The following is a 15,885-nucleotide window of genomic DNA, read 5'->3' as shown; positions in this document are numbered from 1 at the left end:
CCATGAAGTGAGAGGCGAGGTCATACCTGTGCAGGCGAGAGGCCATACATACTGACAACGCTGTGCCTGTTCCTGAGGATAGGCGTCGCAGACGAACCGTCCGCGGCAATAACCCTTACTCGGTTGCGGTGCGCGACGCTCCCTGATCTCGAGCTCAACCCAGTGACAGTCCCGTCCACCTCCGAAGGCGGCACGTCGCCTATCGTGCCCTCTTCGTCCTCCTCCGGCTCCTGTGAGGTCGAAGGAGCCCAGGCGATAATGAACACCCCCACGAAGGTCGCCCCGCAGCCGTAGAGGAAGGTGACGATTTGGTGGAAGGTGCCCCGCGCGAAGTCACCGTAGAGGATCGCGGAGCCCACGATCGCGGATATGTTGAACATGACAAATTGGGTCGGCACGACGACCTGTTGCACGTTCATCGTCTAGAAACTTGACTTTCAGGCGGAAGCGCAGAAGGCATACCTTGCTGTCGAAGCGCATTAGAGCACGGTTAAGGTATCGGATCTGACCGATACCCGTGCTGATTAAAACCTGGAGGTCAACAGCGTTATTGCTGCGTATACGTGGGACGTGTCCAAACTCACCAGCAGCACTGGGTATGTGATCCATTGAGTGAACATCTCAAACGCTTCGAGAGTGAGCAATGTCGAGAATGCTTTTGTCGCAAGCACCGTGAAGCCACCTAAACAGCGCTGTCAGGTAATTCTGAACTGTCGATAGTCATGGATAGCATACCAAACAATGCACACAATCCAACGTCGACATACACGTACTGTTTTCCCGCTCCGCGTTCAGAGAGTATAGTGAGTATGGTGGCACCTGCGATGTAGATAACAGCATAGATGACGAATGGACGTTGAGTGATCGCATGGACGAGGGCGTCAGGACCTAGGCGAACATCAGACGGGTTGGTAGAGAGCACGACAGTCACAGCGCCGACAACAGCGATCAGGATGCCCAAGAAATCTCGCTTTAGGGGACGTCAGCAAATGAATGAAGCTGGAAAGGCTAAGTGAGCTTACCTTCCGAAATCTCTCTTTGAGCATGAGCGGCGCGAAAAAGCAGTTGGCGATAAGGGCGAACTGTCAAAGAATCGTGTCACACAATGCCACCTTATCTGAAATGCGCATCATACTCACCGTGCCTAACGGGGCAACAACTGAAGCAGGAGCGAAGGCGTAAGAGATGAAATTCCCCAGCTCGCCAATGTTCATGAGGATGAATCCGAACCACCTGTATGTTGGTGAGGAACGACTACAATGGATGTATTTGACGACGTGACTGGGCAGTATACATACCAAAGTTTCGACTTCAGATAGTCAGACTCGTTCCCCGTATCCTGGGTCTTGCTCTCGCTAGACGTCGTACGCCTTCGTTCCTCGCCATTTGCATGAGCAGGATGACTTCGACTGGCATGAGCGCATGGGTCGTGCGAGATGCGCGGAGTCCGTCTCTTGGAAGGGGCGCTCGTCGTCTTCGCGGAAGACGAAGAGCCTAGACAGAAAGGCTCGCTGCTTTTCCTTGCCGAGTTTGCACAACGGCGGAGTCGCTACCATAGCTTGCGGACACAGGTCGTGTGTGATTGGAGAGCCGAGGAGTGGTTCTGTCTCGACGACTGCAATGGCAGGAGTGCCCGGTTGAGGAGATGGTATGTAACTTCCGGGATTGGTGGTCGGGGTGTTCAGACCTGCCAGTGACAATGGATTGATCAGCTAATAGTACCACGAAACAACCCGGTAACTTGTGTGCACTGATCAGATTCTGAAGGGTGTATGGCTCAGCTATACTACAGAGGTCCTGCGACAAGACAGTTGGCTTCAATTAGATACCACTGTCTCTTCCGTCGAGCCTCCCGAGTAGCATATGACAGTCTTCAGTGCGTAGCCAAATCTACAGCGGCGTACCGTCCTATGTTGCAAACATTGCTCTCCCCGGAATCCACAAATAACTAGACCCATATGCAATTGCCTGAAGATCGCTCGAACTCACCACTCGCTGTCCTGCTCTGCAATTCGTCCCCCTTGGTGGTCCGTTCCTCCTCAAGTCGCTTGTGAGCGAGCTTCTGGCAGTTTAATGCCAGTGAGATGACCACATTCCCGGAGATGGCGACGACGATCCCGGCGAAGGTGCCTCGACTTATTTGGGGGAGACTCGGTATTTCATAGCCGCCGTCTCCGCCGCCGAGCAGCGCGTTATATAGGATGGAGGCAATACTGGACATCGGAATGGCGAGCTAGCATGTAGCTGGGGGGTGCTACTAGATGGAAGGTAACATGGCGGGCGGCAGGTAGACAGACCGCTCAGCTGCAGCGGTGGCGCGCTTGCGTGCAGGGAGTCGAGTACGCACGTGCGTCGCTGGAAGCCCGGAGTCCGGACGCGTCGTCCCCGCGTTTACAGTGACCTGTGTCCCCCGCCTGCTCCTGGCGCCCCGCCATTGTTGCCGTAACTGCTACTACTCACTGAGCTCTACAGCGCAAACTGCTAAATCTAAAGGCATGCGGACGAAGCATACACCCCATTCTCTGCCCGCTTTCCCGGTATACTCATCCGCATTCATCTCCGAGAACGAGCTCGTCCTCGGAGGTGGCGGAGGTCAGTCGAAGACCGGTATCAAGAACAAGTTGGTGAGCCTCGTGTATAGTCACTCCGAGTAGCGACGTGCCTTATGGGACGCTTGATGACAGCGTTGTACCGCATAGATACCGACAAGTACATCGAGTTGCTGCATGAGCTCGAACTAGAGAAGGGCGAGGATGCACCAATGAGCATGGCAGCGCATCCGTCGGAGAGATCGTTTGCATGCGGCGTGAACAGCTCAGTCGAGGCTCTGCAGACCGGCGAAAACCAGAACTGTCGTATATTTGGCGTTGAAGACAAGAGGTATGTGCCTCCAACAGCCAGAGTGACACGTCAGTAAACCAATAGCAGACTGGCTCTCTCAAAATCCCAGAGCACATTGTCGATCAATGAGCTCGAAGATGACTTTCAGGTTTGTTGGGCCTTCCGCAGTCGTAGCAACGACTGAACTGAGCATAGAAAGTGACCGCCTTCTCGCCTTCTGGCGACCTCCTCGCCGCTGCCGGCACAAAAGATGTAAGCGCAGTGCGGTCGTCATTGGTGCACAGTGGCTCACATTTCTATCCTCACTAGCTATCTCTCCTGTACTATCCGTCGCTTGCCCCTGCGGCAGCTCCCGTCCACCTTGATAAGGGCGAGATTTACGATGCGTCGTTCTCATCAAACACTGTAAGTACGCATCTACGTTATACATGTTCTTGGCTCACCGTGGTACGGGACCAGCTCGTTGTGGCGACCACTGTCAGCCTCTTGGTGTATGCTCTCCCGCCATCTGAAGCCAAGGGAAGAGTGAGAAGGCTGCCGGGAAGGAGAAAGAGAACGCTCTGCAAGCGCTGCAGCTATGAAGCAGTTGAGAGGCCTACGCTACCGGGGAATAATGCCGGGAGCAGTTTCCGCTCTGTGAGGTGCGCACCAACATGACAGGTTCTAAGCTGCCTTCACTGATAATTCCGCTCTTTTAGGTTCCACCGCAGGACGGAAAGGTGCTCTACACCCTAATCAACGCCGTCCCACCTAGGACAAGAACGAATCATCACCGAGGCGCGCATTCGTGTGTAAGTGGGACACTGAGAAGTGGGAAGTGACGAAGATGCGCAAAGTGGGCGACAAGGGTGTTACATGTTTCGACGTCAGGTTTGTGAGGATTTGTTTTATGAAATAGTGGTTGATGAGCCCGTCCAGTCCGAACGGCAAGCTTGTCGCTTTTGGCTCCTCGGATTACACCGTCGGTATCTTGGATGCGAAGACCCTGGCGGTAGGTAACTATCACGAGCTTGATTTCTGCATCTCTCTAACTCTCCTGGGACTTAGCCCCTAATTACCATCCTGAAAGCGCATGACTTCCCACCCACGACACTACGGTTAATACCGCGTCCAATCTCCTCGTCTCTGGAAGTGCGGACAACACCGTCCGTGTCGTCACTGTGCCTGAAACCTCGGTGCCATCTGTGCGTATTATTTAATACTCCGTCACATTAATACTAACCATCCGCTCCAGCTTGGACTTTCTGGGTCATCGTCATTCTTACCTTGCTCGTGCTGCTGTTTGCGTTCATCGCTCAATCGATGCACGAGGGCTTATGATCATTGTTCAGTCGCACTTTCTTCCTCGATACATCGTCGCATCTTCATGACTGCATCTCTGCCCATGGATTTTACACGTAGACCTACAATTTATGCATTGATTTTACAGTACAATACATGCCTCTCTGAGCAAATAGTCCCATGCATCTCGACGGACAGCAACGCACTCATCATAGTCCTCCTCTTCCACCAGTTTGCGCTTCACCCCATTGGTCGCAGACTCTGCCGGCGTTGCGGTAGGGACCTCTTCCATAGGCTCGTCCCCGCTCTCCTCTTCTTCGCCAGCTCCGCCAAACAACCCATCCTCCTCGTCTGCCTCGCTTCCCTCCTCCGGGCGGGCCCGCCAGGCGTCATCATATCCACGTCCGACGGCGTGTGTAGCGCACCTATTGGGGCCCGCCTGCTGTGCGGTTGCGCCTGAGCGGATGGTGGGGGGACCGCGCGCGACGTCGCGGGGATGGCAGCGGGCTCCATGTCTTCGTCCTCTTCTTCGGACTCCTCGACCTCCTCGACCTCCTCATCATATAGCTTGACGCCGGGCGGGGGCTTGTTCGGGACGAGGTCGAAGTCGACGGAGGTGAGGCAGTCGTTTGCGGGTGGGAGTCGGACGCCGAAGACTTCGGGACGGAGGGCAGGGGGACGGAGTTGGTTTGAGTGGCAGCGATAGGATGTACTGCGCACAGGATGGATGGTCATTACATGGAGGAATAGAGAATGACTGAGACGCACCTCCTTTGGCACGCGGCCTCCGAACTCCCAGCCTACACGGGCCTGTACAGCGAGGATCACGTCGTCCATCTCGACCTTCCCTGTCCGCCCTGCGTGCTCTGCGTAGACAAGCGCGTCCGAGAGCACCTGTGTGTATACCGGTGCGAGAACTCGAGCAGCTGGTGGAGGACGCCAGGTTGGGCATCTTGCACTGTGGGCGTGGATGCGAGCAGGAGAGCGATGGATCGCGCACTGGGCGGAAGGTTGTCGGCCACTGCCGGTCGAGACATTTTCTAGGAGTGTATCAGCGCGTAGGCAGATTTTCACACTGTTTCTCGTGTACGCGATTGGCGTGGACGCATGAGCAGGATGGTAGTGCAGGCGAAGGACAAGCACCAGTGCCACACAGGCGTTTAGGAAGTGATCCTCACATACGCGACCCAGGCATGTGTCCTTGCACTCGCTTTCTTTATCCTTGCTCTAAGAATGAAACATCCTCTCAGGGGACTGAACGCCCACTATCACTGACATATAGGCTGCCCATTACGAATAGTTGATGTAGGATGACAAGCAATAATGGTGTATGGTAAATCGCCCGTCTGAAATGAACCCAATCAACCCGCTCGTTTCGGGTCGTTGACCTTTTCATGAAGTCAGAAGCCTCAACTCCTTCGCCGCATCGTCGAAGGGCGGCAGCACCGGAGCGACGATGCGTCGACACATCCCGAATCTCCTTCTCCTAGCTGCCTGCATACGGCCCTTCCGACCCTCTTCGCCTGATTCCCTTCAGCAGGCCTGCTCCTCCAGCGTAGAAGAACACCAGCGAGCCACCGACCATCCAGTGGCCATACCATTGAGGTTCGCCCAGCCAACGAGGGACGGTGCGCGTCGAGGAGCATGAACGGGATGACGGTGTAGTTGAGGACGAGGATGAGACAACGTGCCCGCAGGTCGTACGCACGCTTGATTGTCGTTGAGGCGGAGGGGTGCGCCCTTGGAGGCGACATAAGTGGCAGGGAGGATGAGTGGGCGGATGTGCCGGCGGCAGAGGCGCTGTGCAGTTTGGATGAACCCTCCAAAGGCGAAGGTCAGGTAGTATCCGCCTTGAACGCCGTGCTACATGAATGAACATTAGGATGAGTGGATGCCCAGTGCATGCTTGAAAACTAGTCACCCAGATAGCGCTTGTCGTGAACGTGAGCATACTGCTCCTGAATCCGGCTTCTTGCCCTTGGGCGTAACACGCTTGTAGATGCACTCCCTGAGCCACACGTTCGTCTTGATGTTCCACGAGTCCAGCAAGACCTTGAAGTTCGGCGGAAACTCGAGATTCAGCATGTCTACATTCGCGGCGCCGTTCCAGGTCGACTTCCCTTGGAGTTGAACCCCGTGAAGCCGAGTCCGGTGAGGATAGAAGCACCCTAAAACACGTCGGTTAGCGCTAAACAGACGATCACACTGCCTATGCTACCTCTGTCAAGTCCAGATAGCGTAGTACTTCGTGCGCTCGATGAACCCGCAGAACTGCAAGTAGGCAATCCTAGACCGCTGAGTCTAAGTTGTAGGAATCATCGCGCTTGAGAACAACGCGTACCGGTAGAGGAAACCCTTCTTGACATACCAATCCTGCACCGTTACCGTGAGGTTGGCCGACCCCGAGAACGTAACATACGTCCCAAGGAGGGCGAGACCCAAGATCATCTGGCGGTATGCCACACGTTTCCTGCCTTTGGGCACCAGCCGTCGGCTGCCCCGTCCAGTGTTGTCCTTCTTCTCGAGCTTCTGGAACAGCGTGCCGTGAATGAGCGTGTCGTAGTCTGCGTACTCTAATGAAGGCCCGACGAGGAAGCCCGGGAAGTAGAACCTATGCGCAGTATGACGCTGATGGTAAAGAAGCGGCAAGAGGTGCATGAGGAATGAACGTGCACTTACGCGAAGCCGAGGAAGGCGAGCAAGGACGGATACTCGCTCACGCGCTTCTCCGCTTGCCACTTGTCGAGATCCTGTGCAGGAATAAAATCAGCTGTTGCCCTGCATGTGTGAGATTGGTACGCACCTCTGCAGGTCTGCGGCTGTCATATACATTCCATGCGAAAGTAGTAAGCTTCATGGTCAACACCATTTGGGGACCCGTGATCTCGTAAGTTTCGTAGCTCTGGCCCAACATAGCCCGAATTACATGACTGAGGTGAGGGTAATCAACGCCTCTGCGCACGAGGAGAGAGAACGAACGTACTTCAAAACTAGGTGTGACATGATGGTGCTGCTCCAGGGTTATACATCGTCCCTGTCACAGAGATGCAGGCTACGTACCCGAATACGATCCATGGCATTTTTGAGGTTCTGACATATGCAGCAACATAGTATGTGAACAAGATGTCGGCAAGTAACTGGAAGTATGCAGCACCCATGTTCAGTATGGGCAGCAGGTATATTGACGTGACAGCGACGTTGAAGACATGTCTAAGATTAGGCTGTGAAACAGGTAGTCTGATGAAGATGCTCCCCAATGGGTAAGACACCAGCAAGCAGGATATCAACTAAGAGGAGTGCCGCATAAGATACCTGGGATCGGACGCTAATTTGGGACGGTGAACCGCGTACCTTGACCTGGTCTAGCGAAGCACCCACCGCTGCTGCCAGCGGTATAAAGAGCGCGTCCATTCTCCCTGTGAGCGACCAGTGCGAAGTCAAAGAGACAGAAGGTGCGGTAGAGGAAAGTGAGCCTGCTCAGGAAGAGCAAGTCAAGAGCACGCCCCATTTGCGCCTTGGCTGTGGCACCCCAGTCTGACGTCGACACGCGCCCACGTGAGCCGCGTCGAACGCGACGCGCACGCGTGCACATGCGCAAGCCTTTCGACAGCAATTACCTACAATGTCGTACTTCGTCGACAGACTCGACACAGCTCTACGTCACACGTCTTATGGTCTACGGGATATCCATACCATTAAGTGACCCATATCATAACCCCAATGAGAAATCATCAAACAAAGTGAACATAGCAGTCGTGATAGGTCCTCCGTGCTCCCTACAAGTAGGGTGCTAAACCGAGTCGTCATGTATACTGGCCCAGAGAGCCTTACACAGTCTGTGGCTGCGGCTGCACAACTGGCTCCGCGTGTGCGTTCGTTGCCATCGGATACTGGTTTCCAGACTTCGTATCCTCAAACGCATCTTTGACGGAGGACTTCCAGATGTTCGTGCTCTCGCCACTGTTCAGAATTGCAACGACCAACAGCGTATCGTGTAAGCCATAACTGTGCGGACATACAAGTGAGCAGACTGAGAATGAGGCCTCGATCAGTTTACTTACGGGGAATCCAGGCGAGGAATGCGAACGCCGCCAATCCCTGTGTCTCGTGGCAAACATGTTCTGCTGAACGTATATGAATTCACACGAGTCGTTGACCGCGGTCAAGTCGTTGCCCGCGGGCGGCGGTCGCGAGGAACAAGACCCAAAGGATGCCTGACTGGCAGTCAGAAAAGGCCCAGGAGGTGTGACAACATACGCACTTAGCCACGAGAGCTCGACTACAATCCAGGACGTGAATGTGTTCAGGAAGAAATCGAGGGCAATCCTTCGCTAATGTGAGATCAAGCTTCAAAAATCGATGGAGAGGCATACATAATGGGGAGCGTTACAAAGGCAAGCACGCCCGTCGCCACTCCAAGGGCTGCATAGCTGGAGTAGCTGTTGAAGTACTGCTGAGTCACAGAAATACTGTTTCCACCCAAGGCGAGCACGATGATGCCGCAGAGCGCGGTCCACGCTGGATTGTCGTTCAACGTCATATGGTCGTACGAGGCACCATAAGAACTCACCAAGCACTGAGATACGGAAGATCCCCAACCAGAACATTGCTGCGATGAAAAAGCGGGACTAGGTGCTGCCTACAAACGGGCTGGTGATATACCAGAAGGGCAAGGGGCGACCTCCGCTCTGCGAGCGCAATCAATGCCCACGAGCTTATATAGTGTGGTCTGACCTCTGACCTCGAGGTCACGCATGGCTTACCTCCACAAAGGCTGTGGTCGACGTACTCTTGGCACCCTAATCAAGCCGAGTCATTCTGTCAACTCGACAAATGCCTCGAACAAGAGGCTTTGGTCCGTGATTCCCATCGTCCAGGGTGTGACAACCTGACTGTGTCGTGGTCTGCTCCCTCTGATCAGCCTCCTTGTAGCGGTCCTAGCCAGGCTCATGTGGCCGGATATGGGTTGAGACACATTTCTCCGAGTCTGGTCCACGACCGCACTGTGCGAGGGGCATCATTCACGCATAAGAGGGTGTATGTAGAAGCGATTATTGAATGCAAGTCCGTGCTCGCAAGTTGGTCGTCGTCGTGTCTTGGCACGCCAAGACGTTCATATATCTGCTCGCGGACAGCGGGGCGCCTCAAGGCGTCTTGCAGTTGCAGTATCGTACGCACGCATACGGTACTCAGAACTCTAATGAATTCCAACCAATCAGTCAACATAGCGTACTAGGCTGCAGAAGACATACCCCTGGCTGACCGACAACTGACATTTCATCGCGCAAGCGCACCGATATATCTGCACTAGTATCGGCAGGCACTGCAGATATCGATGACAACTCATCGACGAGTCGTCCGCTGTCGCAACTTAGAGACAACACACGACCCGGCGTTATGTTCGATGCCGCTTGGCTCTGCATCCGTCGACGTTGGCGTCTGGTTGCAGGAACGCGATCTCTAGCCGTCGCGGCGTCGGACTCACCACTCGTTGTGCCCCTGCCGATCATCTGGATGGAGATGAGCCGGGAACCATAGCGGCTGACTTACTGTCTCGGGAAATGTCCCGCACAAACCAACCTCGGAATGGTGCAAACATTCCAACTGCCATGATACAAGTACAAGGGCAACCTGAGGTCTGCAGTTGCTGATCTCTCTTCGCGGTGTCTCCGAAGATTGTATGAGCCTATTCCGGGTCGACTGAGGGCTTCTGCAATGAGGCTCGCACGGGTGCGGTGACTGGAAGATCATGTCGATCTCCTCCAGGTTGCTGTCGGTGTGGGGCCCCGGTCAGCACGGAGCGCTGTATCATACTGCAGCGCCCACTTACCGTCCTTTCGTTCGACGAACGTCAGGTAGATGACAATTATGCCCAGGGCGTCCCAGGACGCATAAAACAAATAGAACCTGCCTAATGGTTCAGACGGACATGCAGCGGGCGGGCAAGTTTATGGTGACTAACCGCCAGCCTACGTTGCCGATAGCAACTGGAGGCAGATATGTGTTGAACAATCCACAGGCGTTGACGAAAAGGTTCAGGACCGCCAAGCCCTTCGCACTGCACAGGGGACGACGTAAGTTGACATGCTTCTCGCTTGAGTCAGACGACCGTGTCGCACCGGTTGTTGTAAGACAGTACCTCAACAGGGTATAACGACTGCATGGGTGTCCACACGAATGCAAATACTGGTAGGTTTCGTTGGTGAACATGGACCGTACTCGCGCTCCGAGTACACACACTCACCGACCAGGAAAATGTATAAGAAAGCGATCCCTACAGCTCCGGCTTGCGGACGAGTCGGCGTCAATGCGGTGCATACCTGTCATTGTGTGGTTAGGACATCTCGATGGGCGGGCGAAGTAGAAGAGATTGACCGTGATGACAACGACACACATCGCCATCCCTGTTGAACTGAGCATGAGCGTGGGCGTCTGCCCCACTTCTCAATGAACTGCAAGCCACTGAGGGCGGCAATCATCATGATGGGTGTCTTGAGTACATAGGACGTCAACTGGGACCACTGATAGCATGGATGTATGTACCTGAAGGGCGTTGAGCATGAGAACCATATGTTCATTCGTCACGCCGGCCTTCTCGACCTAGCAAACTGCGGGTCAGACACACGACACTCATTAGAGGAAGTGTTACCATTAGAGGGAAATAATAGCTTGTCGGCGGTAGGTCCCACTGACCGAAGAAGGCGATGCAAAGGACAAGGAAGAACCGGTGACGATCTGACTTAGTCCGCAGAAGGCCGCGGATATCCCACCATCTGTCGGTACGTCAGAATGTCAAGTATTGCACCAGGGCAGATTGATACGACCTCTTGTCCGTTCCGTTTTCGACTTCGATGACTTCCTTCATCTCCTGCATTTGCAGGCGCACAATGCCGCTGTTCTCGTTTCCCTGACTGTGATATCTGGCCAGGACCTTTCGCGCCTTCTCATCTTGGCCGTGGCCTATGTACCAACCTATGCTTGCGTTGTCGGTCGTCAGTAAGTCGGTTGCAAGAATCAAGCTACTGACGAGGTGTCTCAGGGATGAACCAGATAAACGTCAGAACGAGGACTGATGGCAACGCCTGAAGGCCGAACGGCAACCTCCATTGAATATCCGGGTTCCCTGGGAGATACGAAAGACCGAACTCGATCCAGGTTGATATGATCGTCCCGAGGAAGAAATTGGCCTGATAACTATGCGCGTGATCAGAAGTGTGTTCGGTAGTATATAGTGATTGACTCACGCTCCAGTCATGATCCCTCGATACGCGGGATGTGACATCTCCACGACATATGCGGGCCCTGAAGATGTCGGATATCAGTCTTGGAAGGGTTAAAGCGGGTTAATGATATGCACACCTGCTGTCTGTGCGATGACAGCTCCTAGCCCAAGAACAAGTCGCCCGGCAATGAGATAGTTGATGTTTTGCGATGCAGCCTGGACTACGGCTCCGACCAAACAAATAAATGAGCCTACGCCCATGCCGACCCTTCGCCCCCACTTGTCCGAGACTTGGCCCGCTCCAAGAGAGCCTACCTAAGAGCGGGTGAGACTTCGCAGTTATTCTCAGCGCAACGAATCCATCTTCTTACCATGTTGCCAATGACATATGCCGCTGCAAGTAGGCCCTGCTTCGAACCGCCATCGACATCGAAATAGTTCTGGAAACTCGCCATGGCAGACGCGCCTCCGAAGGTGTTCGAATCGAAGCCGTTCGTCGCCGAGCATAGATAGGCAACGAACACGACACCGTAAAGCCTGATCATGCTTCCGGACCATGGATCTGCGACGCACGTCCGTCAATCGGGAACGACCCTGACGATCGCGGAAAGAGACTCACTGGGCTTCTCCTTCGCAGAACCTCAGCGAGCTTCGAATGGTGCGGAACCTCGTCCTCGAGAGGTGACTTCTGCAGATCGCCTAACGAGGACTGGTCGATGTGCTCGACACCGCCCACTTTGTCTGTAGACATCCCGACTAGAAACGCCTCGTTGTCCAGTAAGCCAGTTGGGTTTGCGTTAATCCGCCGAACGACAAGGTAAGGCGTCCAATGAAGCCGATCGCAAAAACCCGCCGGGACGTTCGTCGCCTTTATCTGTTTACCGTGCAAGCCTCGCTCCTACCGAGGCAATGGCATGAAACCATTCGGGAGACGCGGACCACCGTCCGTAATTACAGCGAGTACTGTGACAGCCCAGGTAGAGTTGAGGTCTTTCCCCCGCCGATTTCCCCGCATATTACCCCGCAGAGCATGGAGGGAAAGCACAAGGGATCATCATGCGCCTATAGCACAGCACGTCCGAAGATCCGCCGCCCGAGAACATTGTAATTATTCGTTGTGCTGCTTGCTAATTGGCTCCTGAGAAGTGCAGATCTTCGTCTTGCTTTCCCAGGTGGGATTGGCTGGGTTTACTGGAGGGGAAAGGAGAGAATGGGCAGCGGGACAAGACTGAAGAGCGCGTACGCACCGTATATCCCTTCCAGTCAAGCTCCGGACGTAAGTACTGCGCGGGTTTGGGGCGCCCTGCTGAAATCGCGACGTTAGACTGCACTGACGGGGTCACGGGTCACTGCATTAGCGGAGCGAGTACCATTTCCTGGTCAGGTGGGACAAAATGCGCATGTCGTCTGCACAGGCATCTGGAACCTCGTTGGTGATTGTACCTGCGGTGCGAGGTAGCAATAGATGCCAGCCTATGCCAGCGGACGACCGCTGTACAATAGCATGCCTGAGTTAGAACATGTGAGCTGACAGCGTTACCACAAGAATGACCATGTGAGTTCGAATGCCCAAGCGGGAGGACTGATTGAGCGCGAAACCACCGATGATATAAGCCAGCGGGTAGCGATACATGACATAGCACTGCTAATCTGTAGAACGGTTTGCTCAGTATCACGACGTTAAACGAGCATGTTCCACTTACGGGGACATGCACGCGAAACGAAATGCCTCAAATGCCAATCTAACCTGAGTAGAGGCCCATGCCTCGCCAAAACGAAGGGAAAATGGCTGGGCACACCGAAGTATAAACCGGTATTAAACGGACCAATGATGTTACTTGATAAATACAGCAACCAACTTTCACAACAACCCCCAAAAATCCAATCCATCGCGTTGAACGAATAGTCCCGACAGCGAATAGGACATGAAATGTCGTGACAGTAGCGTGGCAAAGGATGTAGGCTCCCTAGCTTGTCCCTCTGTGGCGCGCTTCAGTGTGTCTGCACCTTCCTCGATGACGACGAAGTCGGGCGTCCGCTTTGCATCGCCATTGTGGGTGCCCAGAGTGCATTCAGGTCAAACCACCCACCGAAGGCGGGAGTGGCAGTGTCCTTCGCGGTGTGTCATCCGAGGCGCTGGCGGTATCCATACGGTCGTGCGTGCCAAGTGCACCAGCGGACTGTCGTGGATCGTGCTGAACTCCATGCGCGGACGATCCTTTGCAATCTCGTGCATGACACATGGCAGACCATGATGAACAGGAGCAGCAGAAGTAGGACGGTAGCGCGCGCACGCGTCTTGCACGACCCGACACGCTCGTACTCCGGCTTGGGAGACGGCGGAAGCTGGATTTGGGACGGGAGGCGCGGAATGGTGGGAAGCGAGTCGACCATTCGCTGCCACGTCGAGGGCTTGGGCGGAGGCATCAAGAACGCGATGGCGAAGTCACCATCGTGTGAAGGAGACGATGGTGTCACAATAATGGCCGGTAGGGGAGATTTCTCGTCTACCAGGGGCTTGGACAAGTCTGTGGGCAAAGAGAAGTAGCGACCTCGTCAGTGAGAAGAACGGAAGTGCATGGAAGCATATGACTACCCACCAAGCGGGGCCGGGATCAGTGCATAGTCCAGACGCTGTGGCAAGCGGTGAAGACGCGGAGCTAGTATCACACACGGTGAGCTTGTGAGGGCAAGCAGGCAACATTGCGGTGTTACATACCACCAGAGCGACGCATTGTACAAATGCTAACCAAGAAATGGAGAGAACTCTACGCTGTGATCTATAAATGTACTTGTAATGTCGCTCAAGGCCCGAGTGTGAAGTCGGGCGAGAGCGGTACGAATCCGAAAACGAATGTGTTGTAAAAGAGCGTGGTGGGCGTGGTCAGAGACCGGAGAGGGAAGACCGCAGGTGTCACAGACGTCGATGGCGATGAGCTCGAGGTCGGCGAGCGGAATGAAGGCGAAACAAGGACAGGAATGCGAGGCGCTGACAACAGGCGACTGCCGCAAGCGCCCAGTGCCAGCCAGCGTCTAGACCGTCCAGGAAAACATCCTCAGCCTCAGGCACGGGCAGTGAGCACCTCCCCATGGCCCTCCTCGACTCCCCCGCCTCAAAACACACCATCACGCGTCTGAAGACAACCTCGCTGCCGTCTGAGGCATATGTTCTGTCCATAGTCTCCCTGCCGTCTTGCTACGCGTTGTCCGCGTCTTCACCAGACAATGCGATCCATCTATTCGACAAGTCGCGGCTGGACAGTGTGCGCACCTTCGCTGGGCATGAAGGGGCTGTTACATGTCTGCGCTCCGCGTCAAGCTTTGCCGGATCAGTGTCGCCGATTCTCTTGTCCTGTGGCAAAGACGGAGTGGTCAGAGCATGGGACGGCCGTTCTCCGAAAAACGATCCCATAAGTGAGTAACAGGCAATCCTCGATACGGGGTTGCAACTGAACTCAAACCGAGTCTCCGAATCATTTTTGTGAACAGTGTCCGCCCTTACTGGCATCCGACCTCGAGCCCTTCTGTCCTGTGACATCTCAGTTGACGGTACAGTGATTGCTGCCGGCACTGAGCTCCAAGGAGACGACGCGTCCCTGCTTTACTGGTCAGTCTCGACGAAAGCTGCACATCGACTGAAAACTCACGCTAAAACGTCGATCAGGGACCCACGCAGTCCAGTGGCGCCCCTCCGGATACACTCATCCACGCACTCTGACGATATCACCGCCGTCCATTTTTCGAAGACCTCACCAAGACACTTGCTTTCCGTCTCCTCAGACGGGCTTCTGTGCATATCAAATGCAGATGAGGTCGATGAGGATGAGGCTGGGCTGAATGTCGGTAACTGGGGCTGCAGCATAGCGCAGGCGGGGTGGGTACACACTCGAGCAGGCCCCCGGGGATCTGGGCATCGAGCGATATGGAAACGTTCAGCGTTTGGTCTGGGAGGTATGACACACTATCTGAGTGCGTATTCGGCATACTGACATGAGTGTGAAGTTGGACCTGGTACAAGACACCGACATTCGCCAACCTTCCATTCATAGGGGAGAGGAGTTCACCTGGGTGACAGATTACTACGTCGGATCACACAACCATCATACCATCTCGCATGGCTGGATAACGATCTTAACATATTCGTCGGGTCGAATGAGTGGGTTCTTTGTCTCTGATTTAATGCACTATGCACTCATCGACATTGTTCACAGGGGAGACGTTGCGCTGCTGACTCGCTCTACCTTCAAAGATCCAAGTGCTCCCTGGCTATTGTCGCATACATGGCAGAAAGGACATGTGGGCGTAGTTCGGTCGGTATTATGGGACGAAGAGGTAACTCTGCATATTCCTGTCAAGGTTCCGCGAGATTGACACACCCGCAGAATAACGTACTGCTCACCGGCGGCGAAGACTCTAGGCTGAACGCCTGGACCGGCCCCTCAGCCTCACTGTTCTCCCTTCGACCGACGAGCTCTCCAGCCCTAGCAGTGTGGAACATGATGACCCGATGGACGTGGACGATTCCGCAGACGCACCAACAC

General features: G+C 54.6%; 8 protein-coding genes across 8 annotated transcripts; 2 read left to right on the top strand and 6 right to left on the bottom strand.

Annotated features, from left to right (window-relative positions):
• Nucleotides 1-20: 20 nt before the first annotated feature.
• On the bottom strand, nucleotides 21-2,221 carry B0H18DRAFT_866801 (magnesium transporter NIPA-domain-containing protein; the record flags this gene model as incomplete). The annotated part of the gene is made up of 8 exons (XM_048039813.1): nucleotides 21-404; nucleotides 463-531; nucleotides 585-682; nucleotides 736-970; nucleotides 1,023-1,082; nucleotides 1,140-1,233; nucleotides 1,299-1,451; nucleotides 1,986-2,221. The coding sequence occupies 8 exons, from the start codon at nucleotides 2,219-2,221 to the stop codon at nucleotides 21-23; spliced, it is 1,329 nt and encodes a 442-aa protein (XP_047901315.1).
• Nucleotides 2,222-2,665: 444 nt separating this feature from the next.
• Nucleotides 2,666-4,274, top strand: B0H18DRAFT_1205723 (uncharacterized protein; the record flags this gene model as incomplete). The annotated part of the gene is made up of 10 exons (XM_048036145.1): nucleotides 2,666-2,880; nucleotides 2,929-2,989; nucleotides 3,037-3,093; nucleotides 3,151-3,246; nucleotides 3,301-3,477; nucleotides 3,540-3,560; nucleotides 3,596-3,711; nucleotides 3,760-3,832; nucleotides 3,889-4,025; nucleotides 4,076-4,274. The coding sequence occupies 10 exons, from the start codon at nucleotides 2,666-2,668 to the stop codon at nucleotides 4,209-4,211; spliced, it is 1,089 nt and encodes a 362-aa protein (XP_047901314.1). The 3' UTR covers nucleotides 4,212-4,274.
• A 34-nt stretch (nucleotides 4,275-4,308) lies between these two features.
• On the bottom strand, nucleotides 4,309-4,871 carry B0H18DRAFT_967431 (uncharacterized protein; the record flags this gene model as incomplete). The annotated part of the gene is made up of 1 exon (XM_048043417.1): nucleotides 4,309-4,871. A coding segment is annotated over exon 1 (310 nt), but the record flags the coding sequence as incomplete, so codon positions are not given.
• Nucleotides 4,872-5,608: 737 nt separating this feature from the next.
• B0H18DRAFT_1081136 (MBOAT, membrane-bound O-acyltransferase family-domain-containing protein) lies at nucleotides 5,609-7,533 on the bottom strand (the record flags this gene model as incomplete). The annotated part of the gene is made up of 13 exons (XM_048031345.1): nucleotides 5,609-5,670; nucleotides 5,750-5,831; nucleotides 5,875-5,985; nucleotides 6,044-6,090; nucleotides 6,114-6,242; nucleotides 6,341-6,342; nucleotides 6,368-6,409; nucleotides 6,464-6,733; nucleotides 6,802-6,872; nucleotides 6,926-7,052; nucleotides 7,106-7,132; nucleotides 7,183-7,409; nucleotides 7,474-7,533. The coding sequence occupies 13 exons, from the start codon at nucleotides 7,531-7,533 to the stop codon at nucleotides 5,609-5,611; spliced, it is 1,257 nt and encodes a 418-aa protein (XP_047901312.1).
• Nucleotides 7,534-7,949: 416 nt separating this feature from the next.
• Nucleotides 7,950-8,729, bottom strand: B0H18DRAFT_1112645 (uncharacterized protein; the record flags this gene model as incomplete). Its single annotated transcript, XM_048032847.1, has 6 exons — nucleotides 7,950-8,127; nucleotides 8,184-8,220; nucleotides 8,280-8,336; nucleotides 8,384-8,448; nucleotides 8,496-8,640; nucleotides 8,693-8,729. The coding sequence occupies 6 exons, from the start codon at nucleotides 8,727-8,729 to the stop codon at nucleotides 7,950-7,952; spliced, it is 519 nt and encodes a 172-aa protein (XP_047901311.1).
• Nucleotides 8,730-9,668: 939 nt separating this feature from the next.
• On the bottom strand, nucleotides 9,669-11,889 carry B0H18DRAFT_1081135 (general substrate transporter; the record flags this gene model as incomplete). The annotated part of the gene is made up of 14 exons (XM_048031344.1): nucleotides 9,669-9,726; nucleotides 9,851-9,892; nucleotides 9,949-10,029; nucleotides 10,085-10,173; nucleotides 10,232-10,308; nucleotides 10,367-10,442; nucleotides 10,464-10,643; nucleotides 10,666-10,722; nucleotides 10,772-10,895; nucleotides 10,947-11,094; nucleotides 11,150-11,316; nucleotides 11,367-11,424; nucleotides 11,482-11,659; nucleotides 11,716-11,889. 14 exons carry the CDS (start codon nucleotides 11,887-11,889, stop codon nucleotides 9,669-9,671), a joined length of 1,509 nt encoding a protein of 502 aa, XP_047901310.1.
• A 991-nt stretch (nucleotides 11,890-12,880) lies between these two features.
• B0H18DRAFT_967410 (uncharacterized protein) lies at nucleotides 12,881-14,313 on the bottom strand (the record flags this gene model as incomplete). The annotated part of the gene is made up of 6 exons (XM_048043416.1): nucleotides 14,064-14,313; nucleotides 13,945-14,004; nucleotides 13,586-13,872; nucleotides 13,518-13,562; nucleotides 13,368-13,456; nucleotides 12,881-12,994 (listed from the first exon to the last, which is right to left on the bottom strand). Coding segments are annotated over exons 1-5 (497 nt in total), but the record flags the coding sequence as incomplete, so codon positions are not given.
• A 63-nt stretch (nucleotides 14,314-14,376) lies between these two features.
• B0H18DRAFT_16984 (WD40-repeat-containing domain protein) lies at nucleotides 14,377-15,709 on the top strand. Its single transcript, XM_048036950.1, has 5 exons — nucleotides 14,377-14,758; nucleotides 14,834-14,951; nucleotides 15,009-15,295; nucleotides 15,347-15,500; nucleotides 15,556-15,709. Exons 1-4 carry the CDS (start codon nucleotides 14,434-14,436, stop codon nucleotides 15,391-15,393), a joined length of 777 nt encoding a protein of 258 aa, XP_047901308.1. The 5' UTR covers nucleotides 14,377-14,433; the 3' UTR covers nucleotides 15,394-15,500; nucleotides 15,556-15,709.
• The last annotated feature ends 176 nt before the right edge of the window (nucleotides 15,710-15,885 follow it).

This window comes from Fomitopsis serialis, assembly GCF_022376445.1.
Source record: "Fomitopsis serialis strain Sig1Antser10 chromosome Unknown B0H18scaffold_1, whole genome shotgun sequence".
Lineage (NCBI taxonomy): Eukaryota > Fungi > Basidiomycota > Agaricomycetes > Polyporales > Fomitopsidaceae > Fomitopsis > Fomitopsis serialis.
The sequence above is the reverse complement of the archived record's forward strand: the minus strand, read 5'-3'. Positions and strand labels throughout refer to the sequence as shown.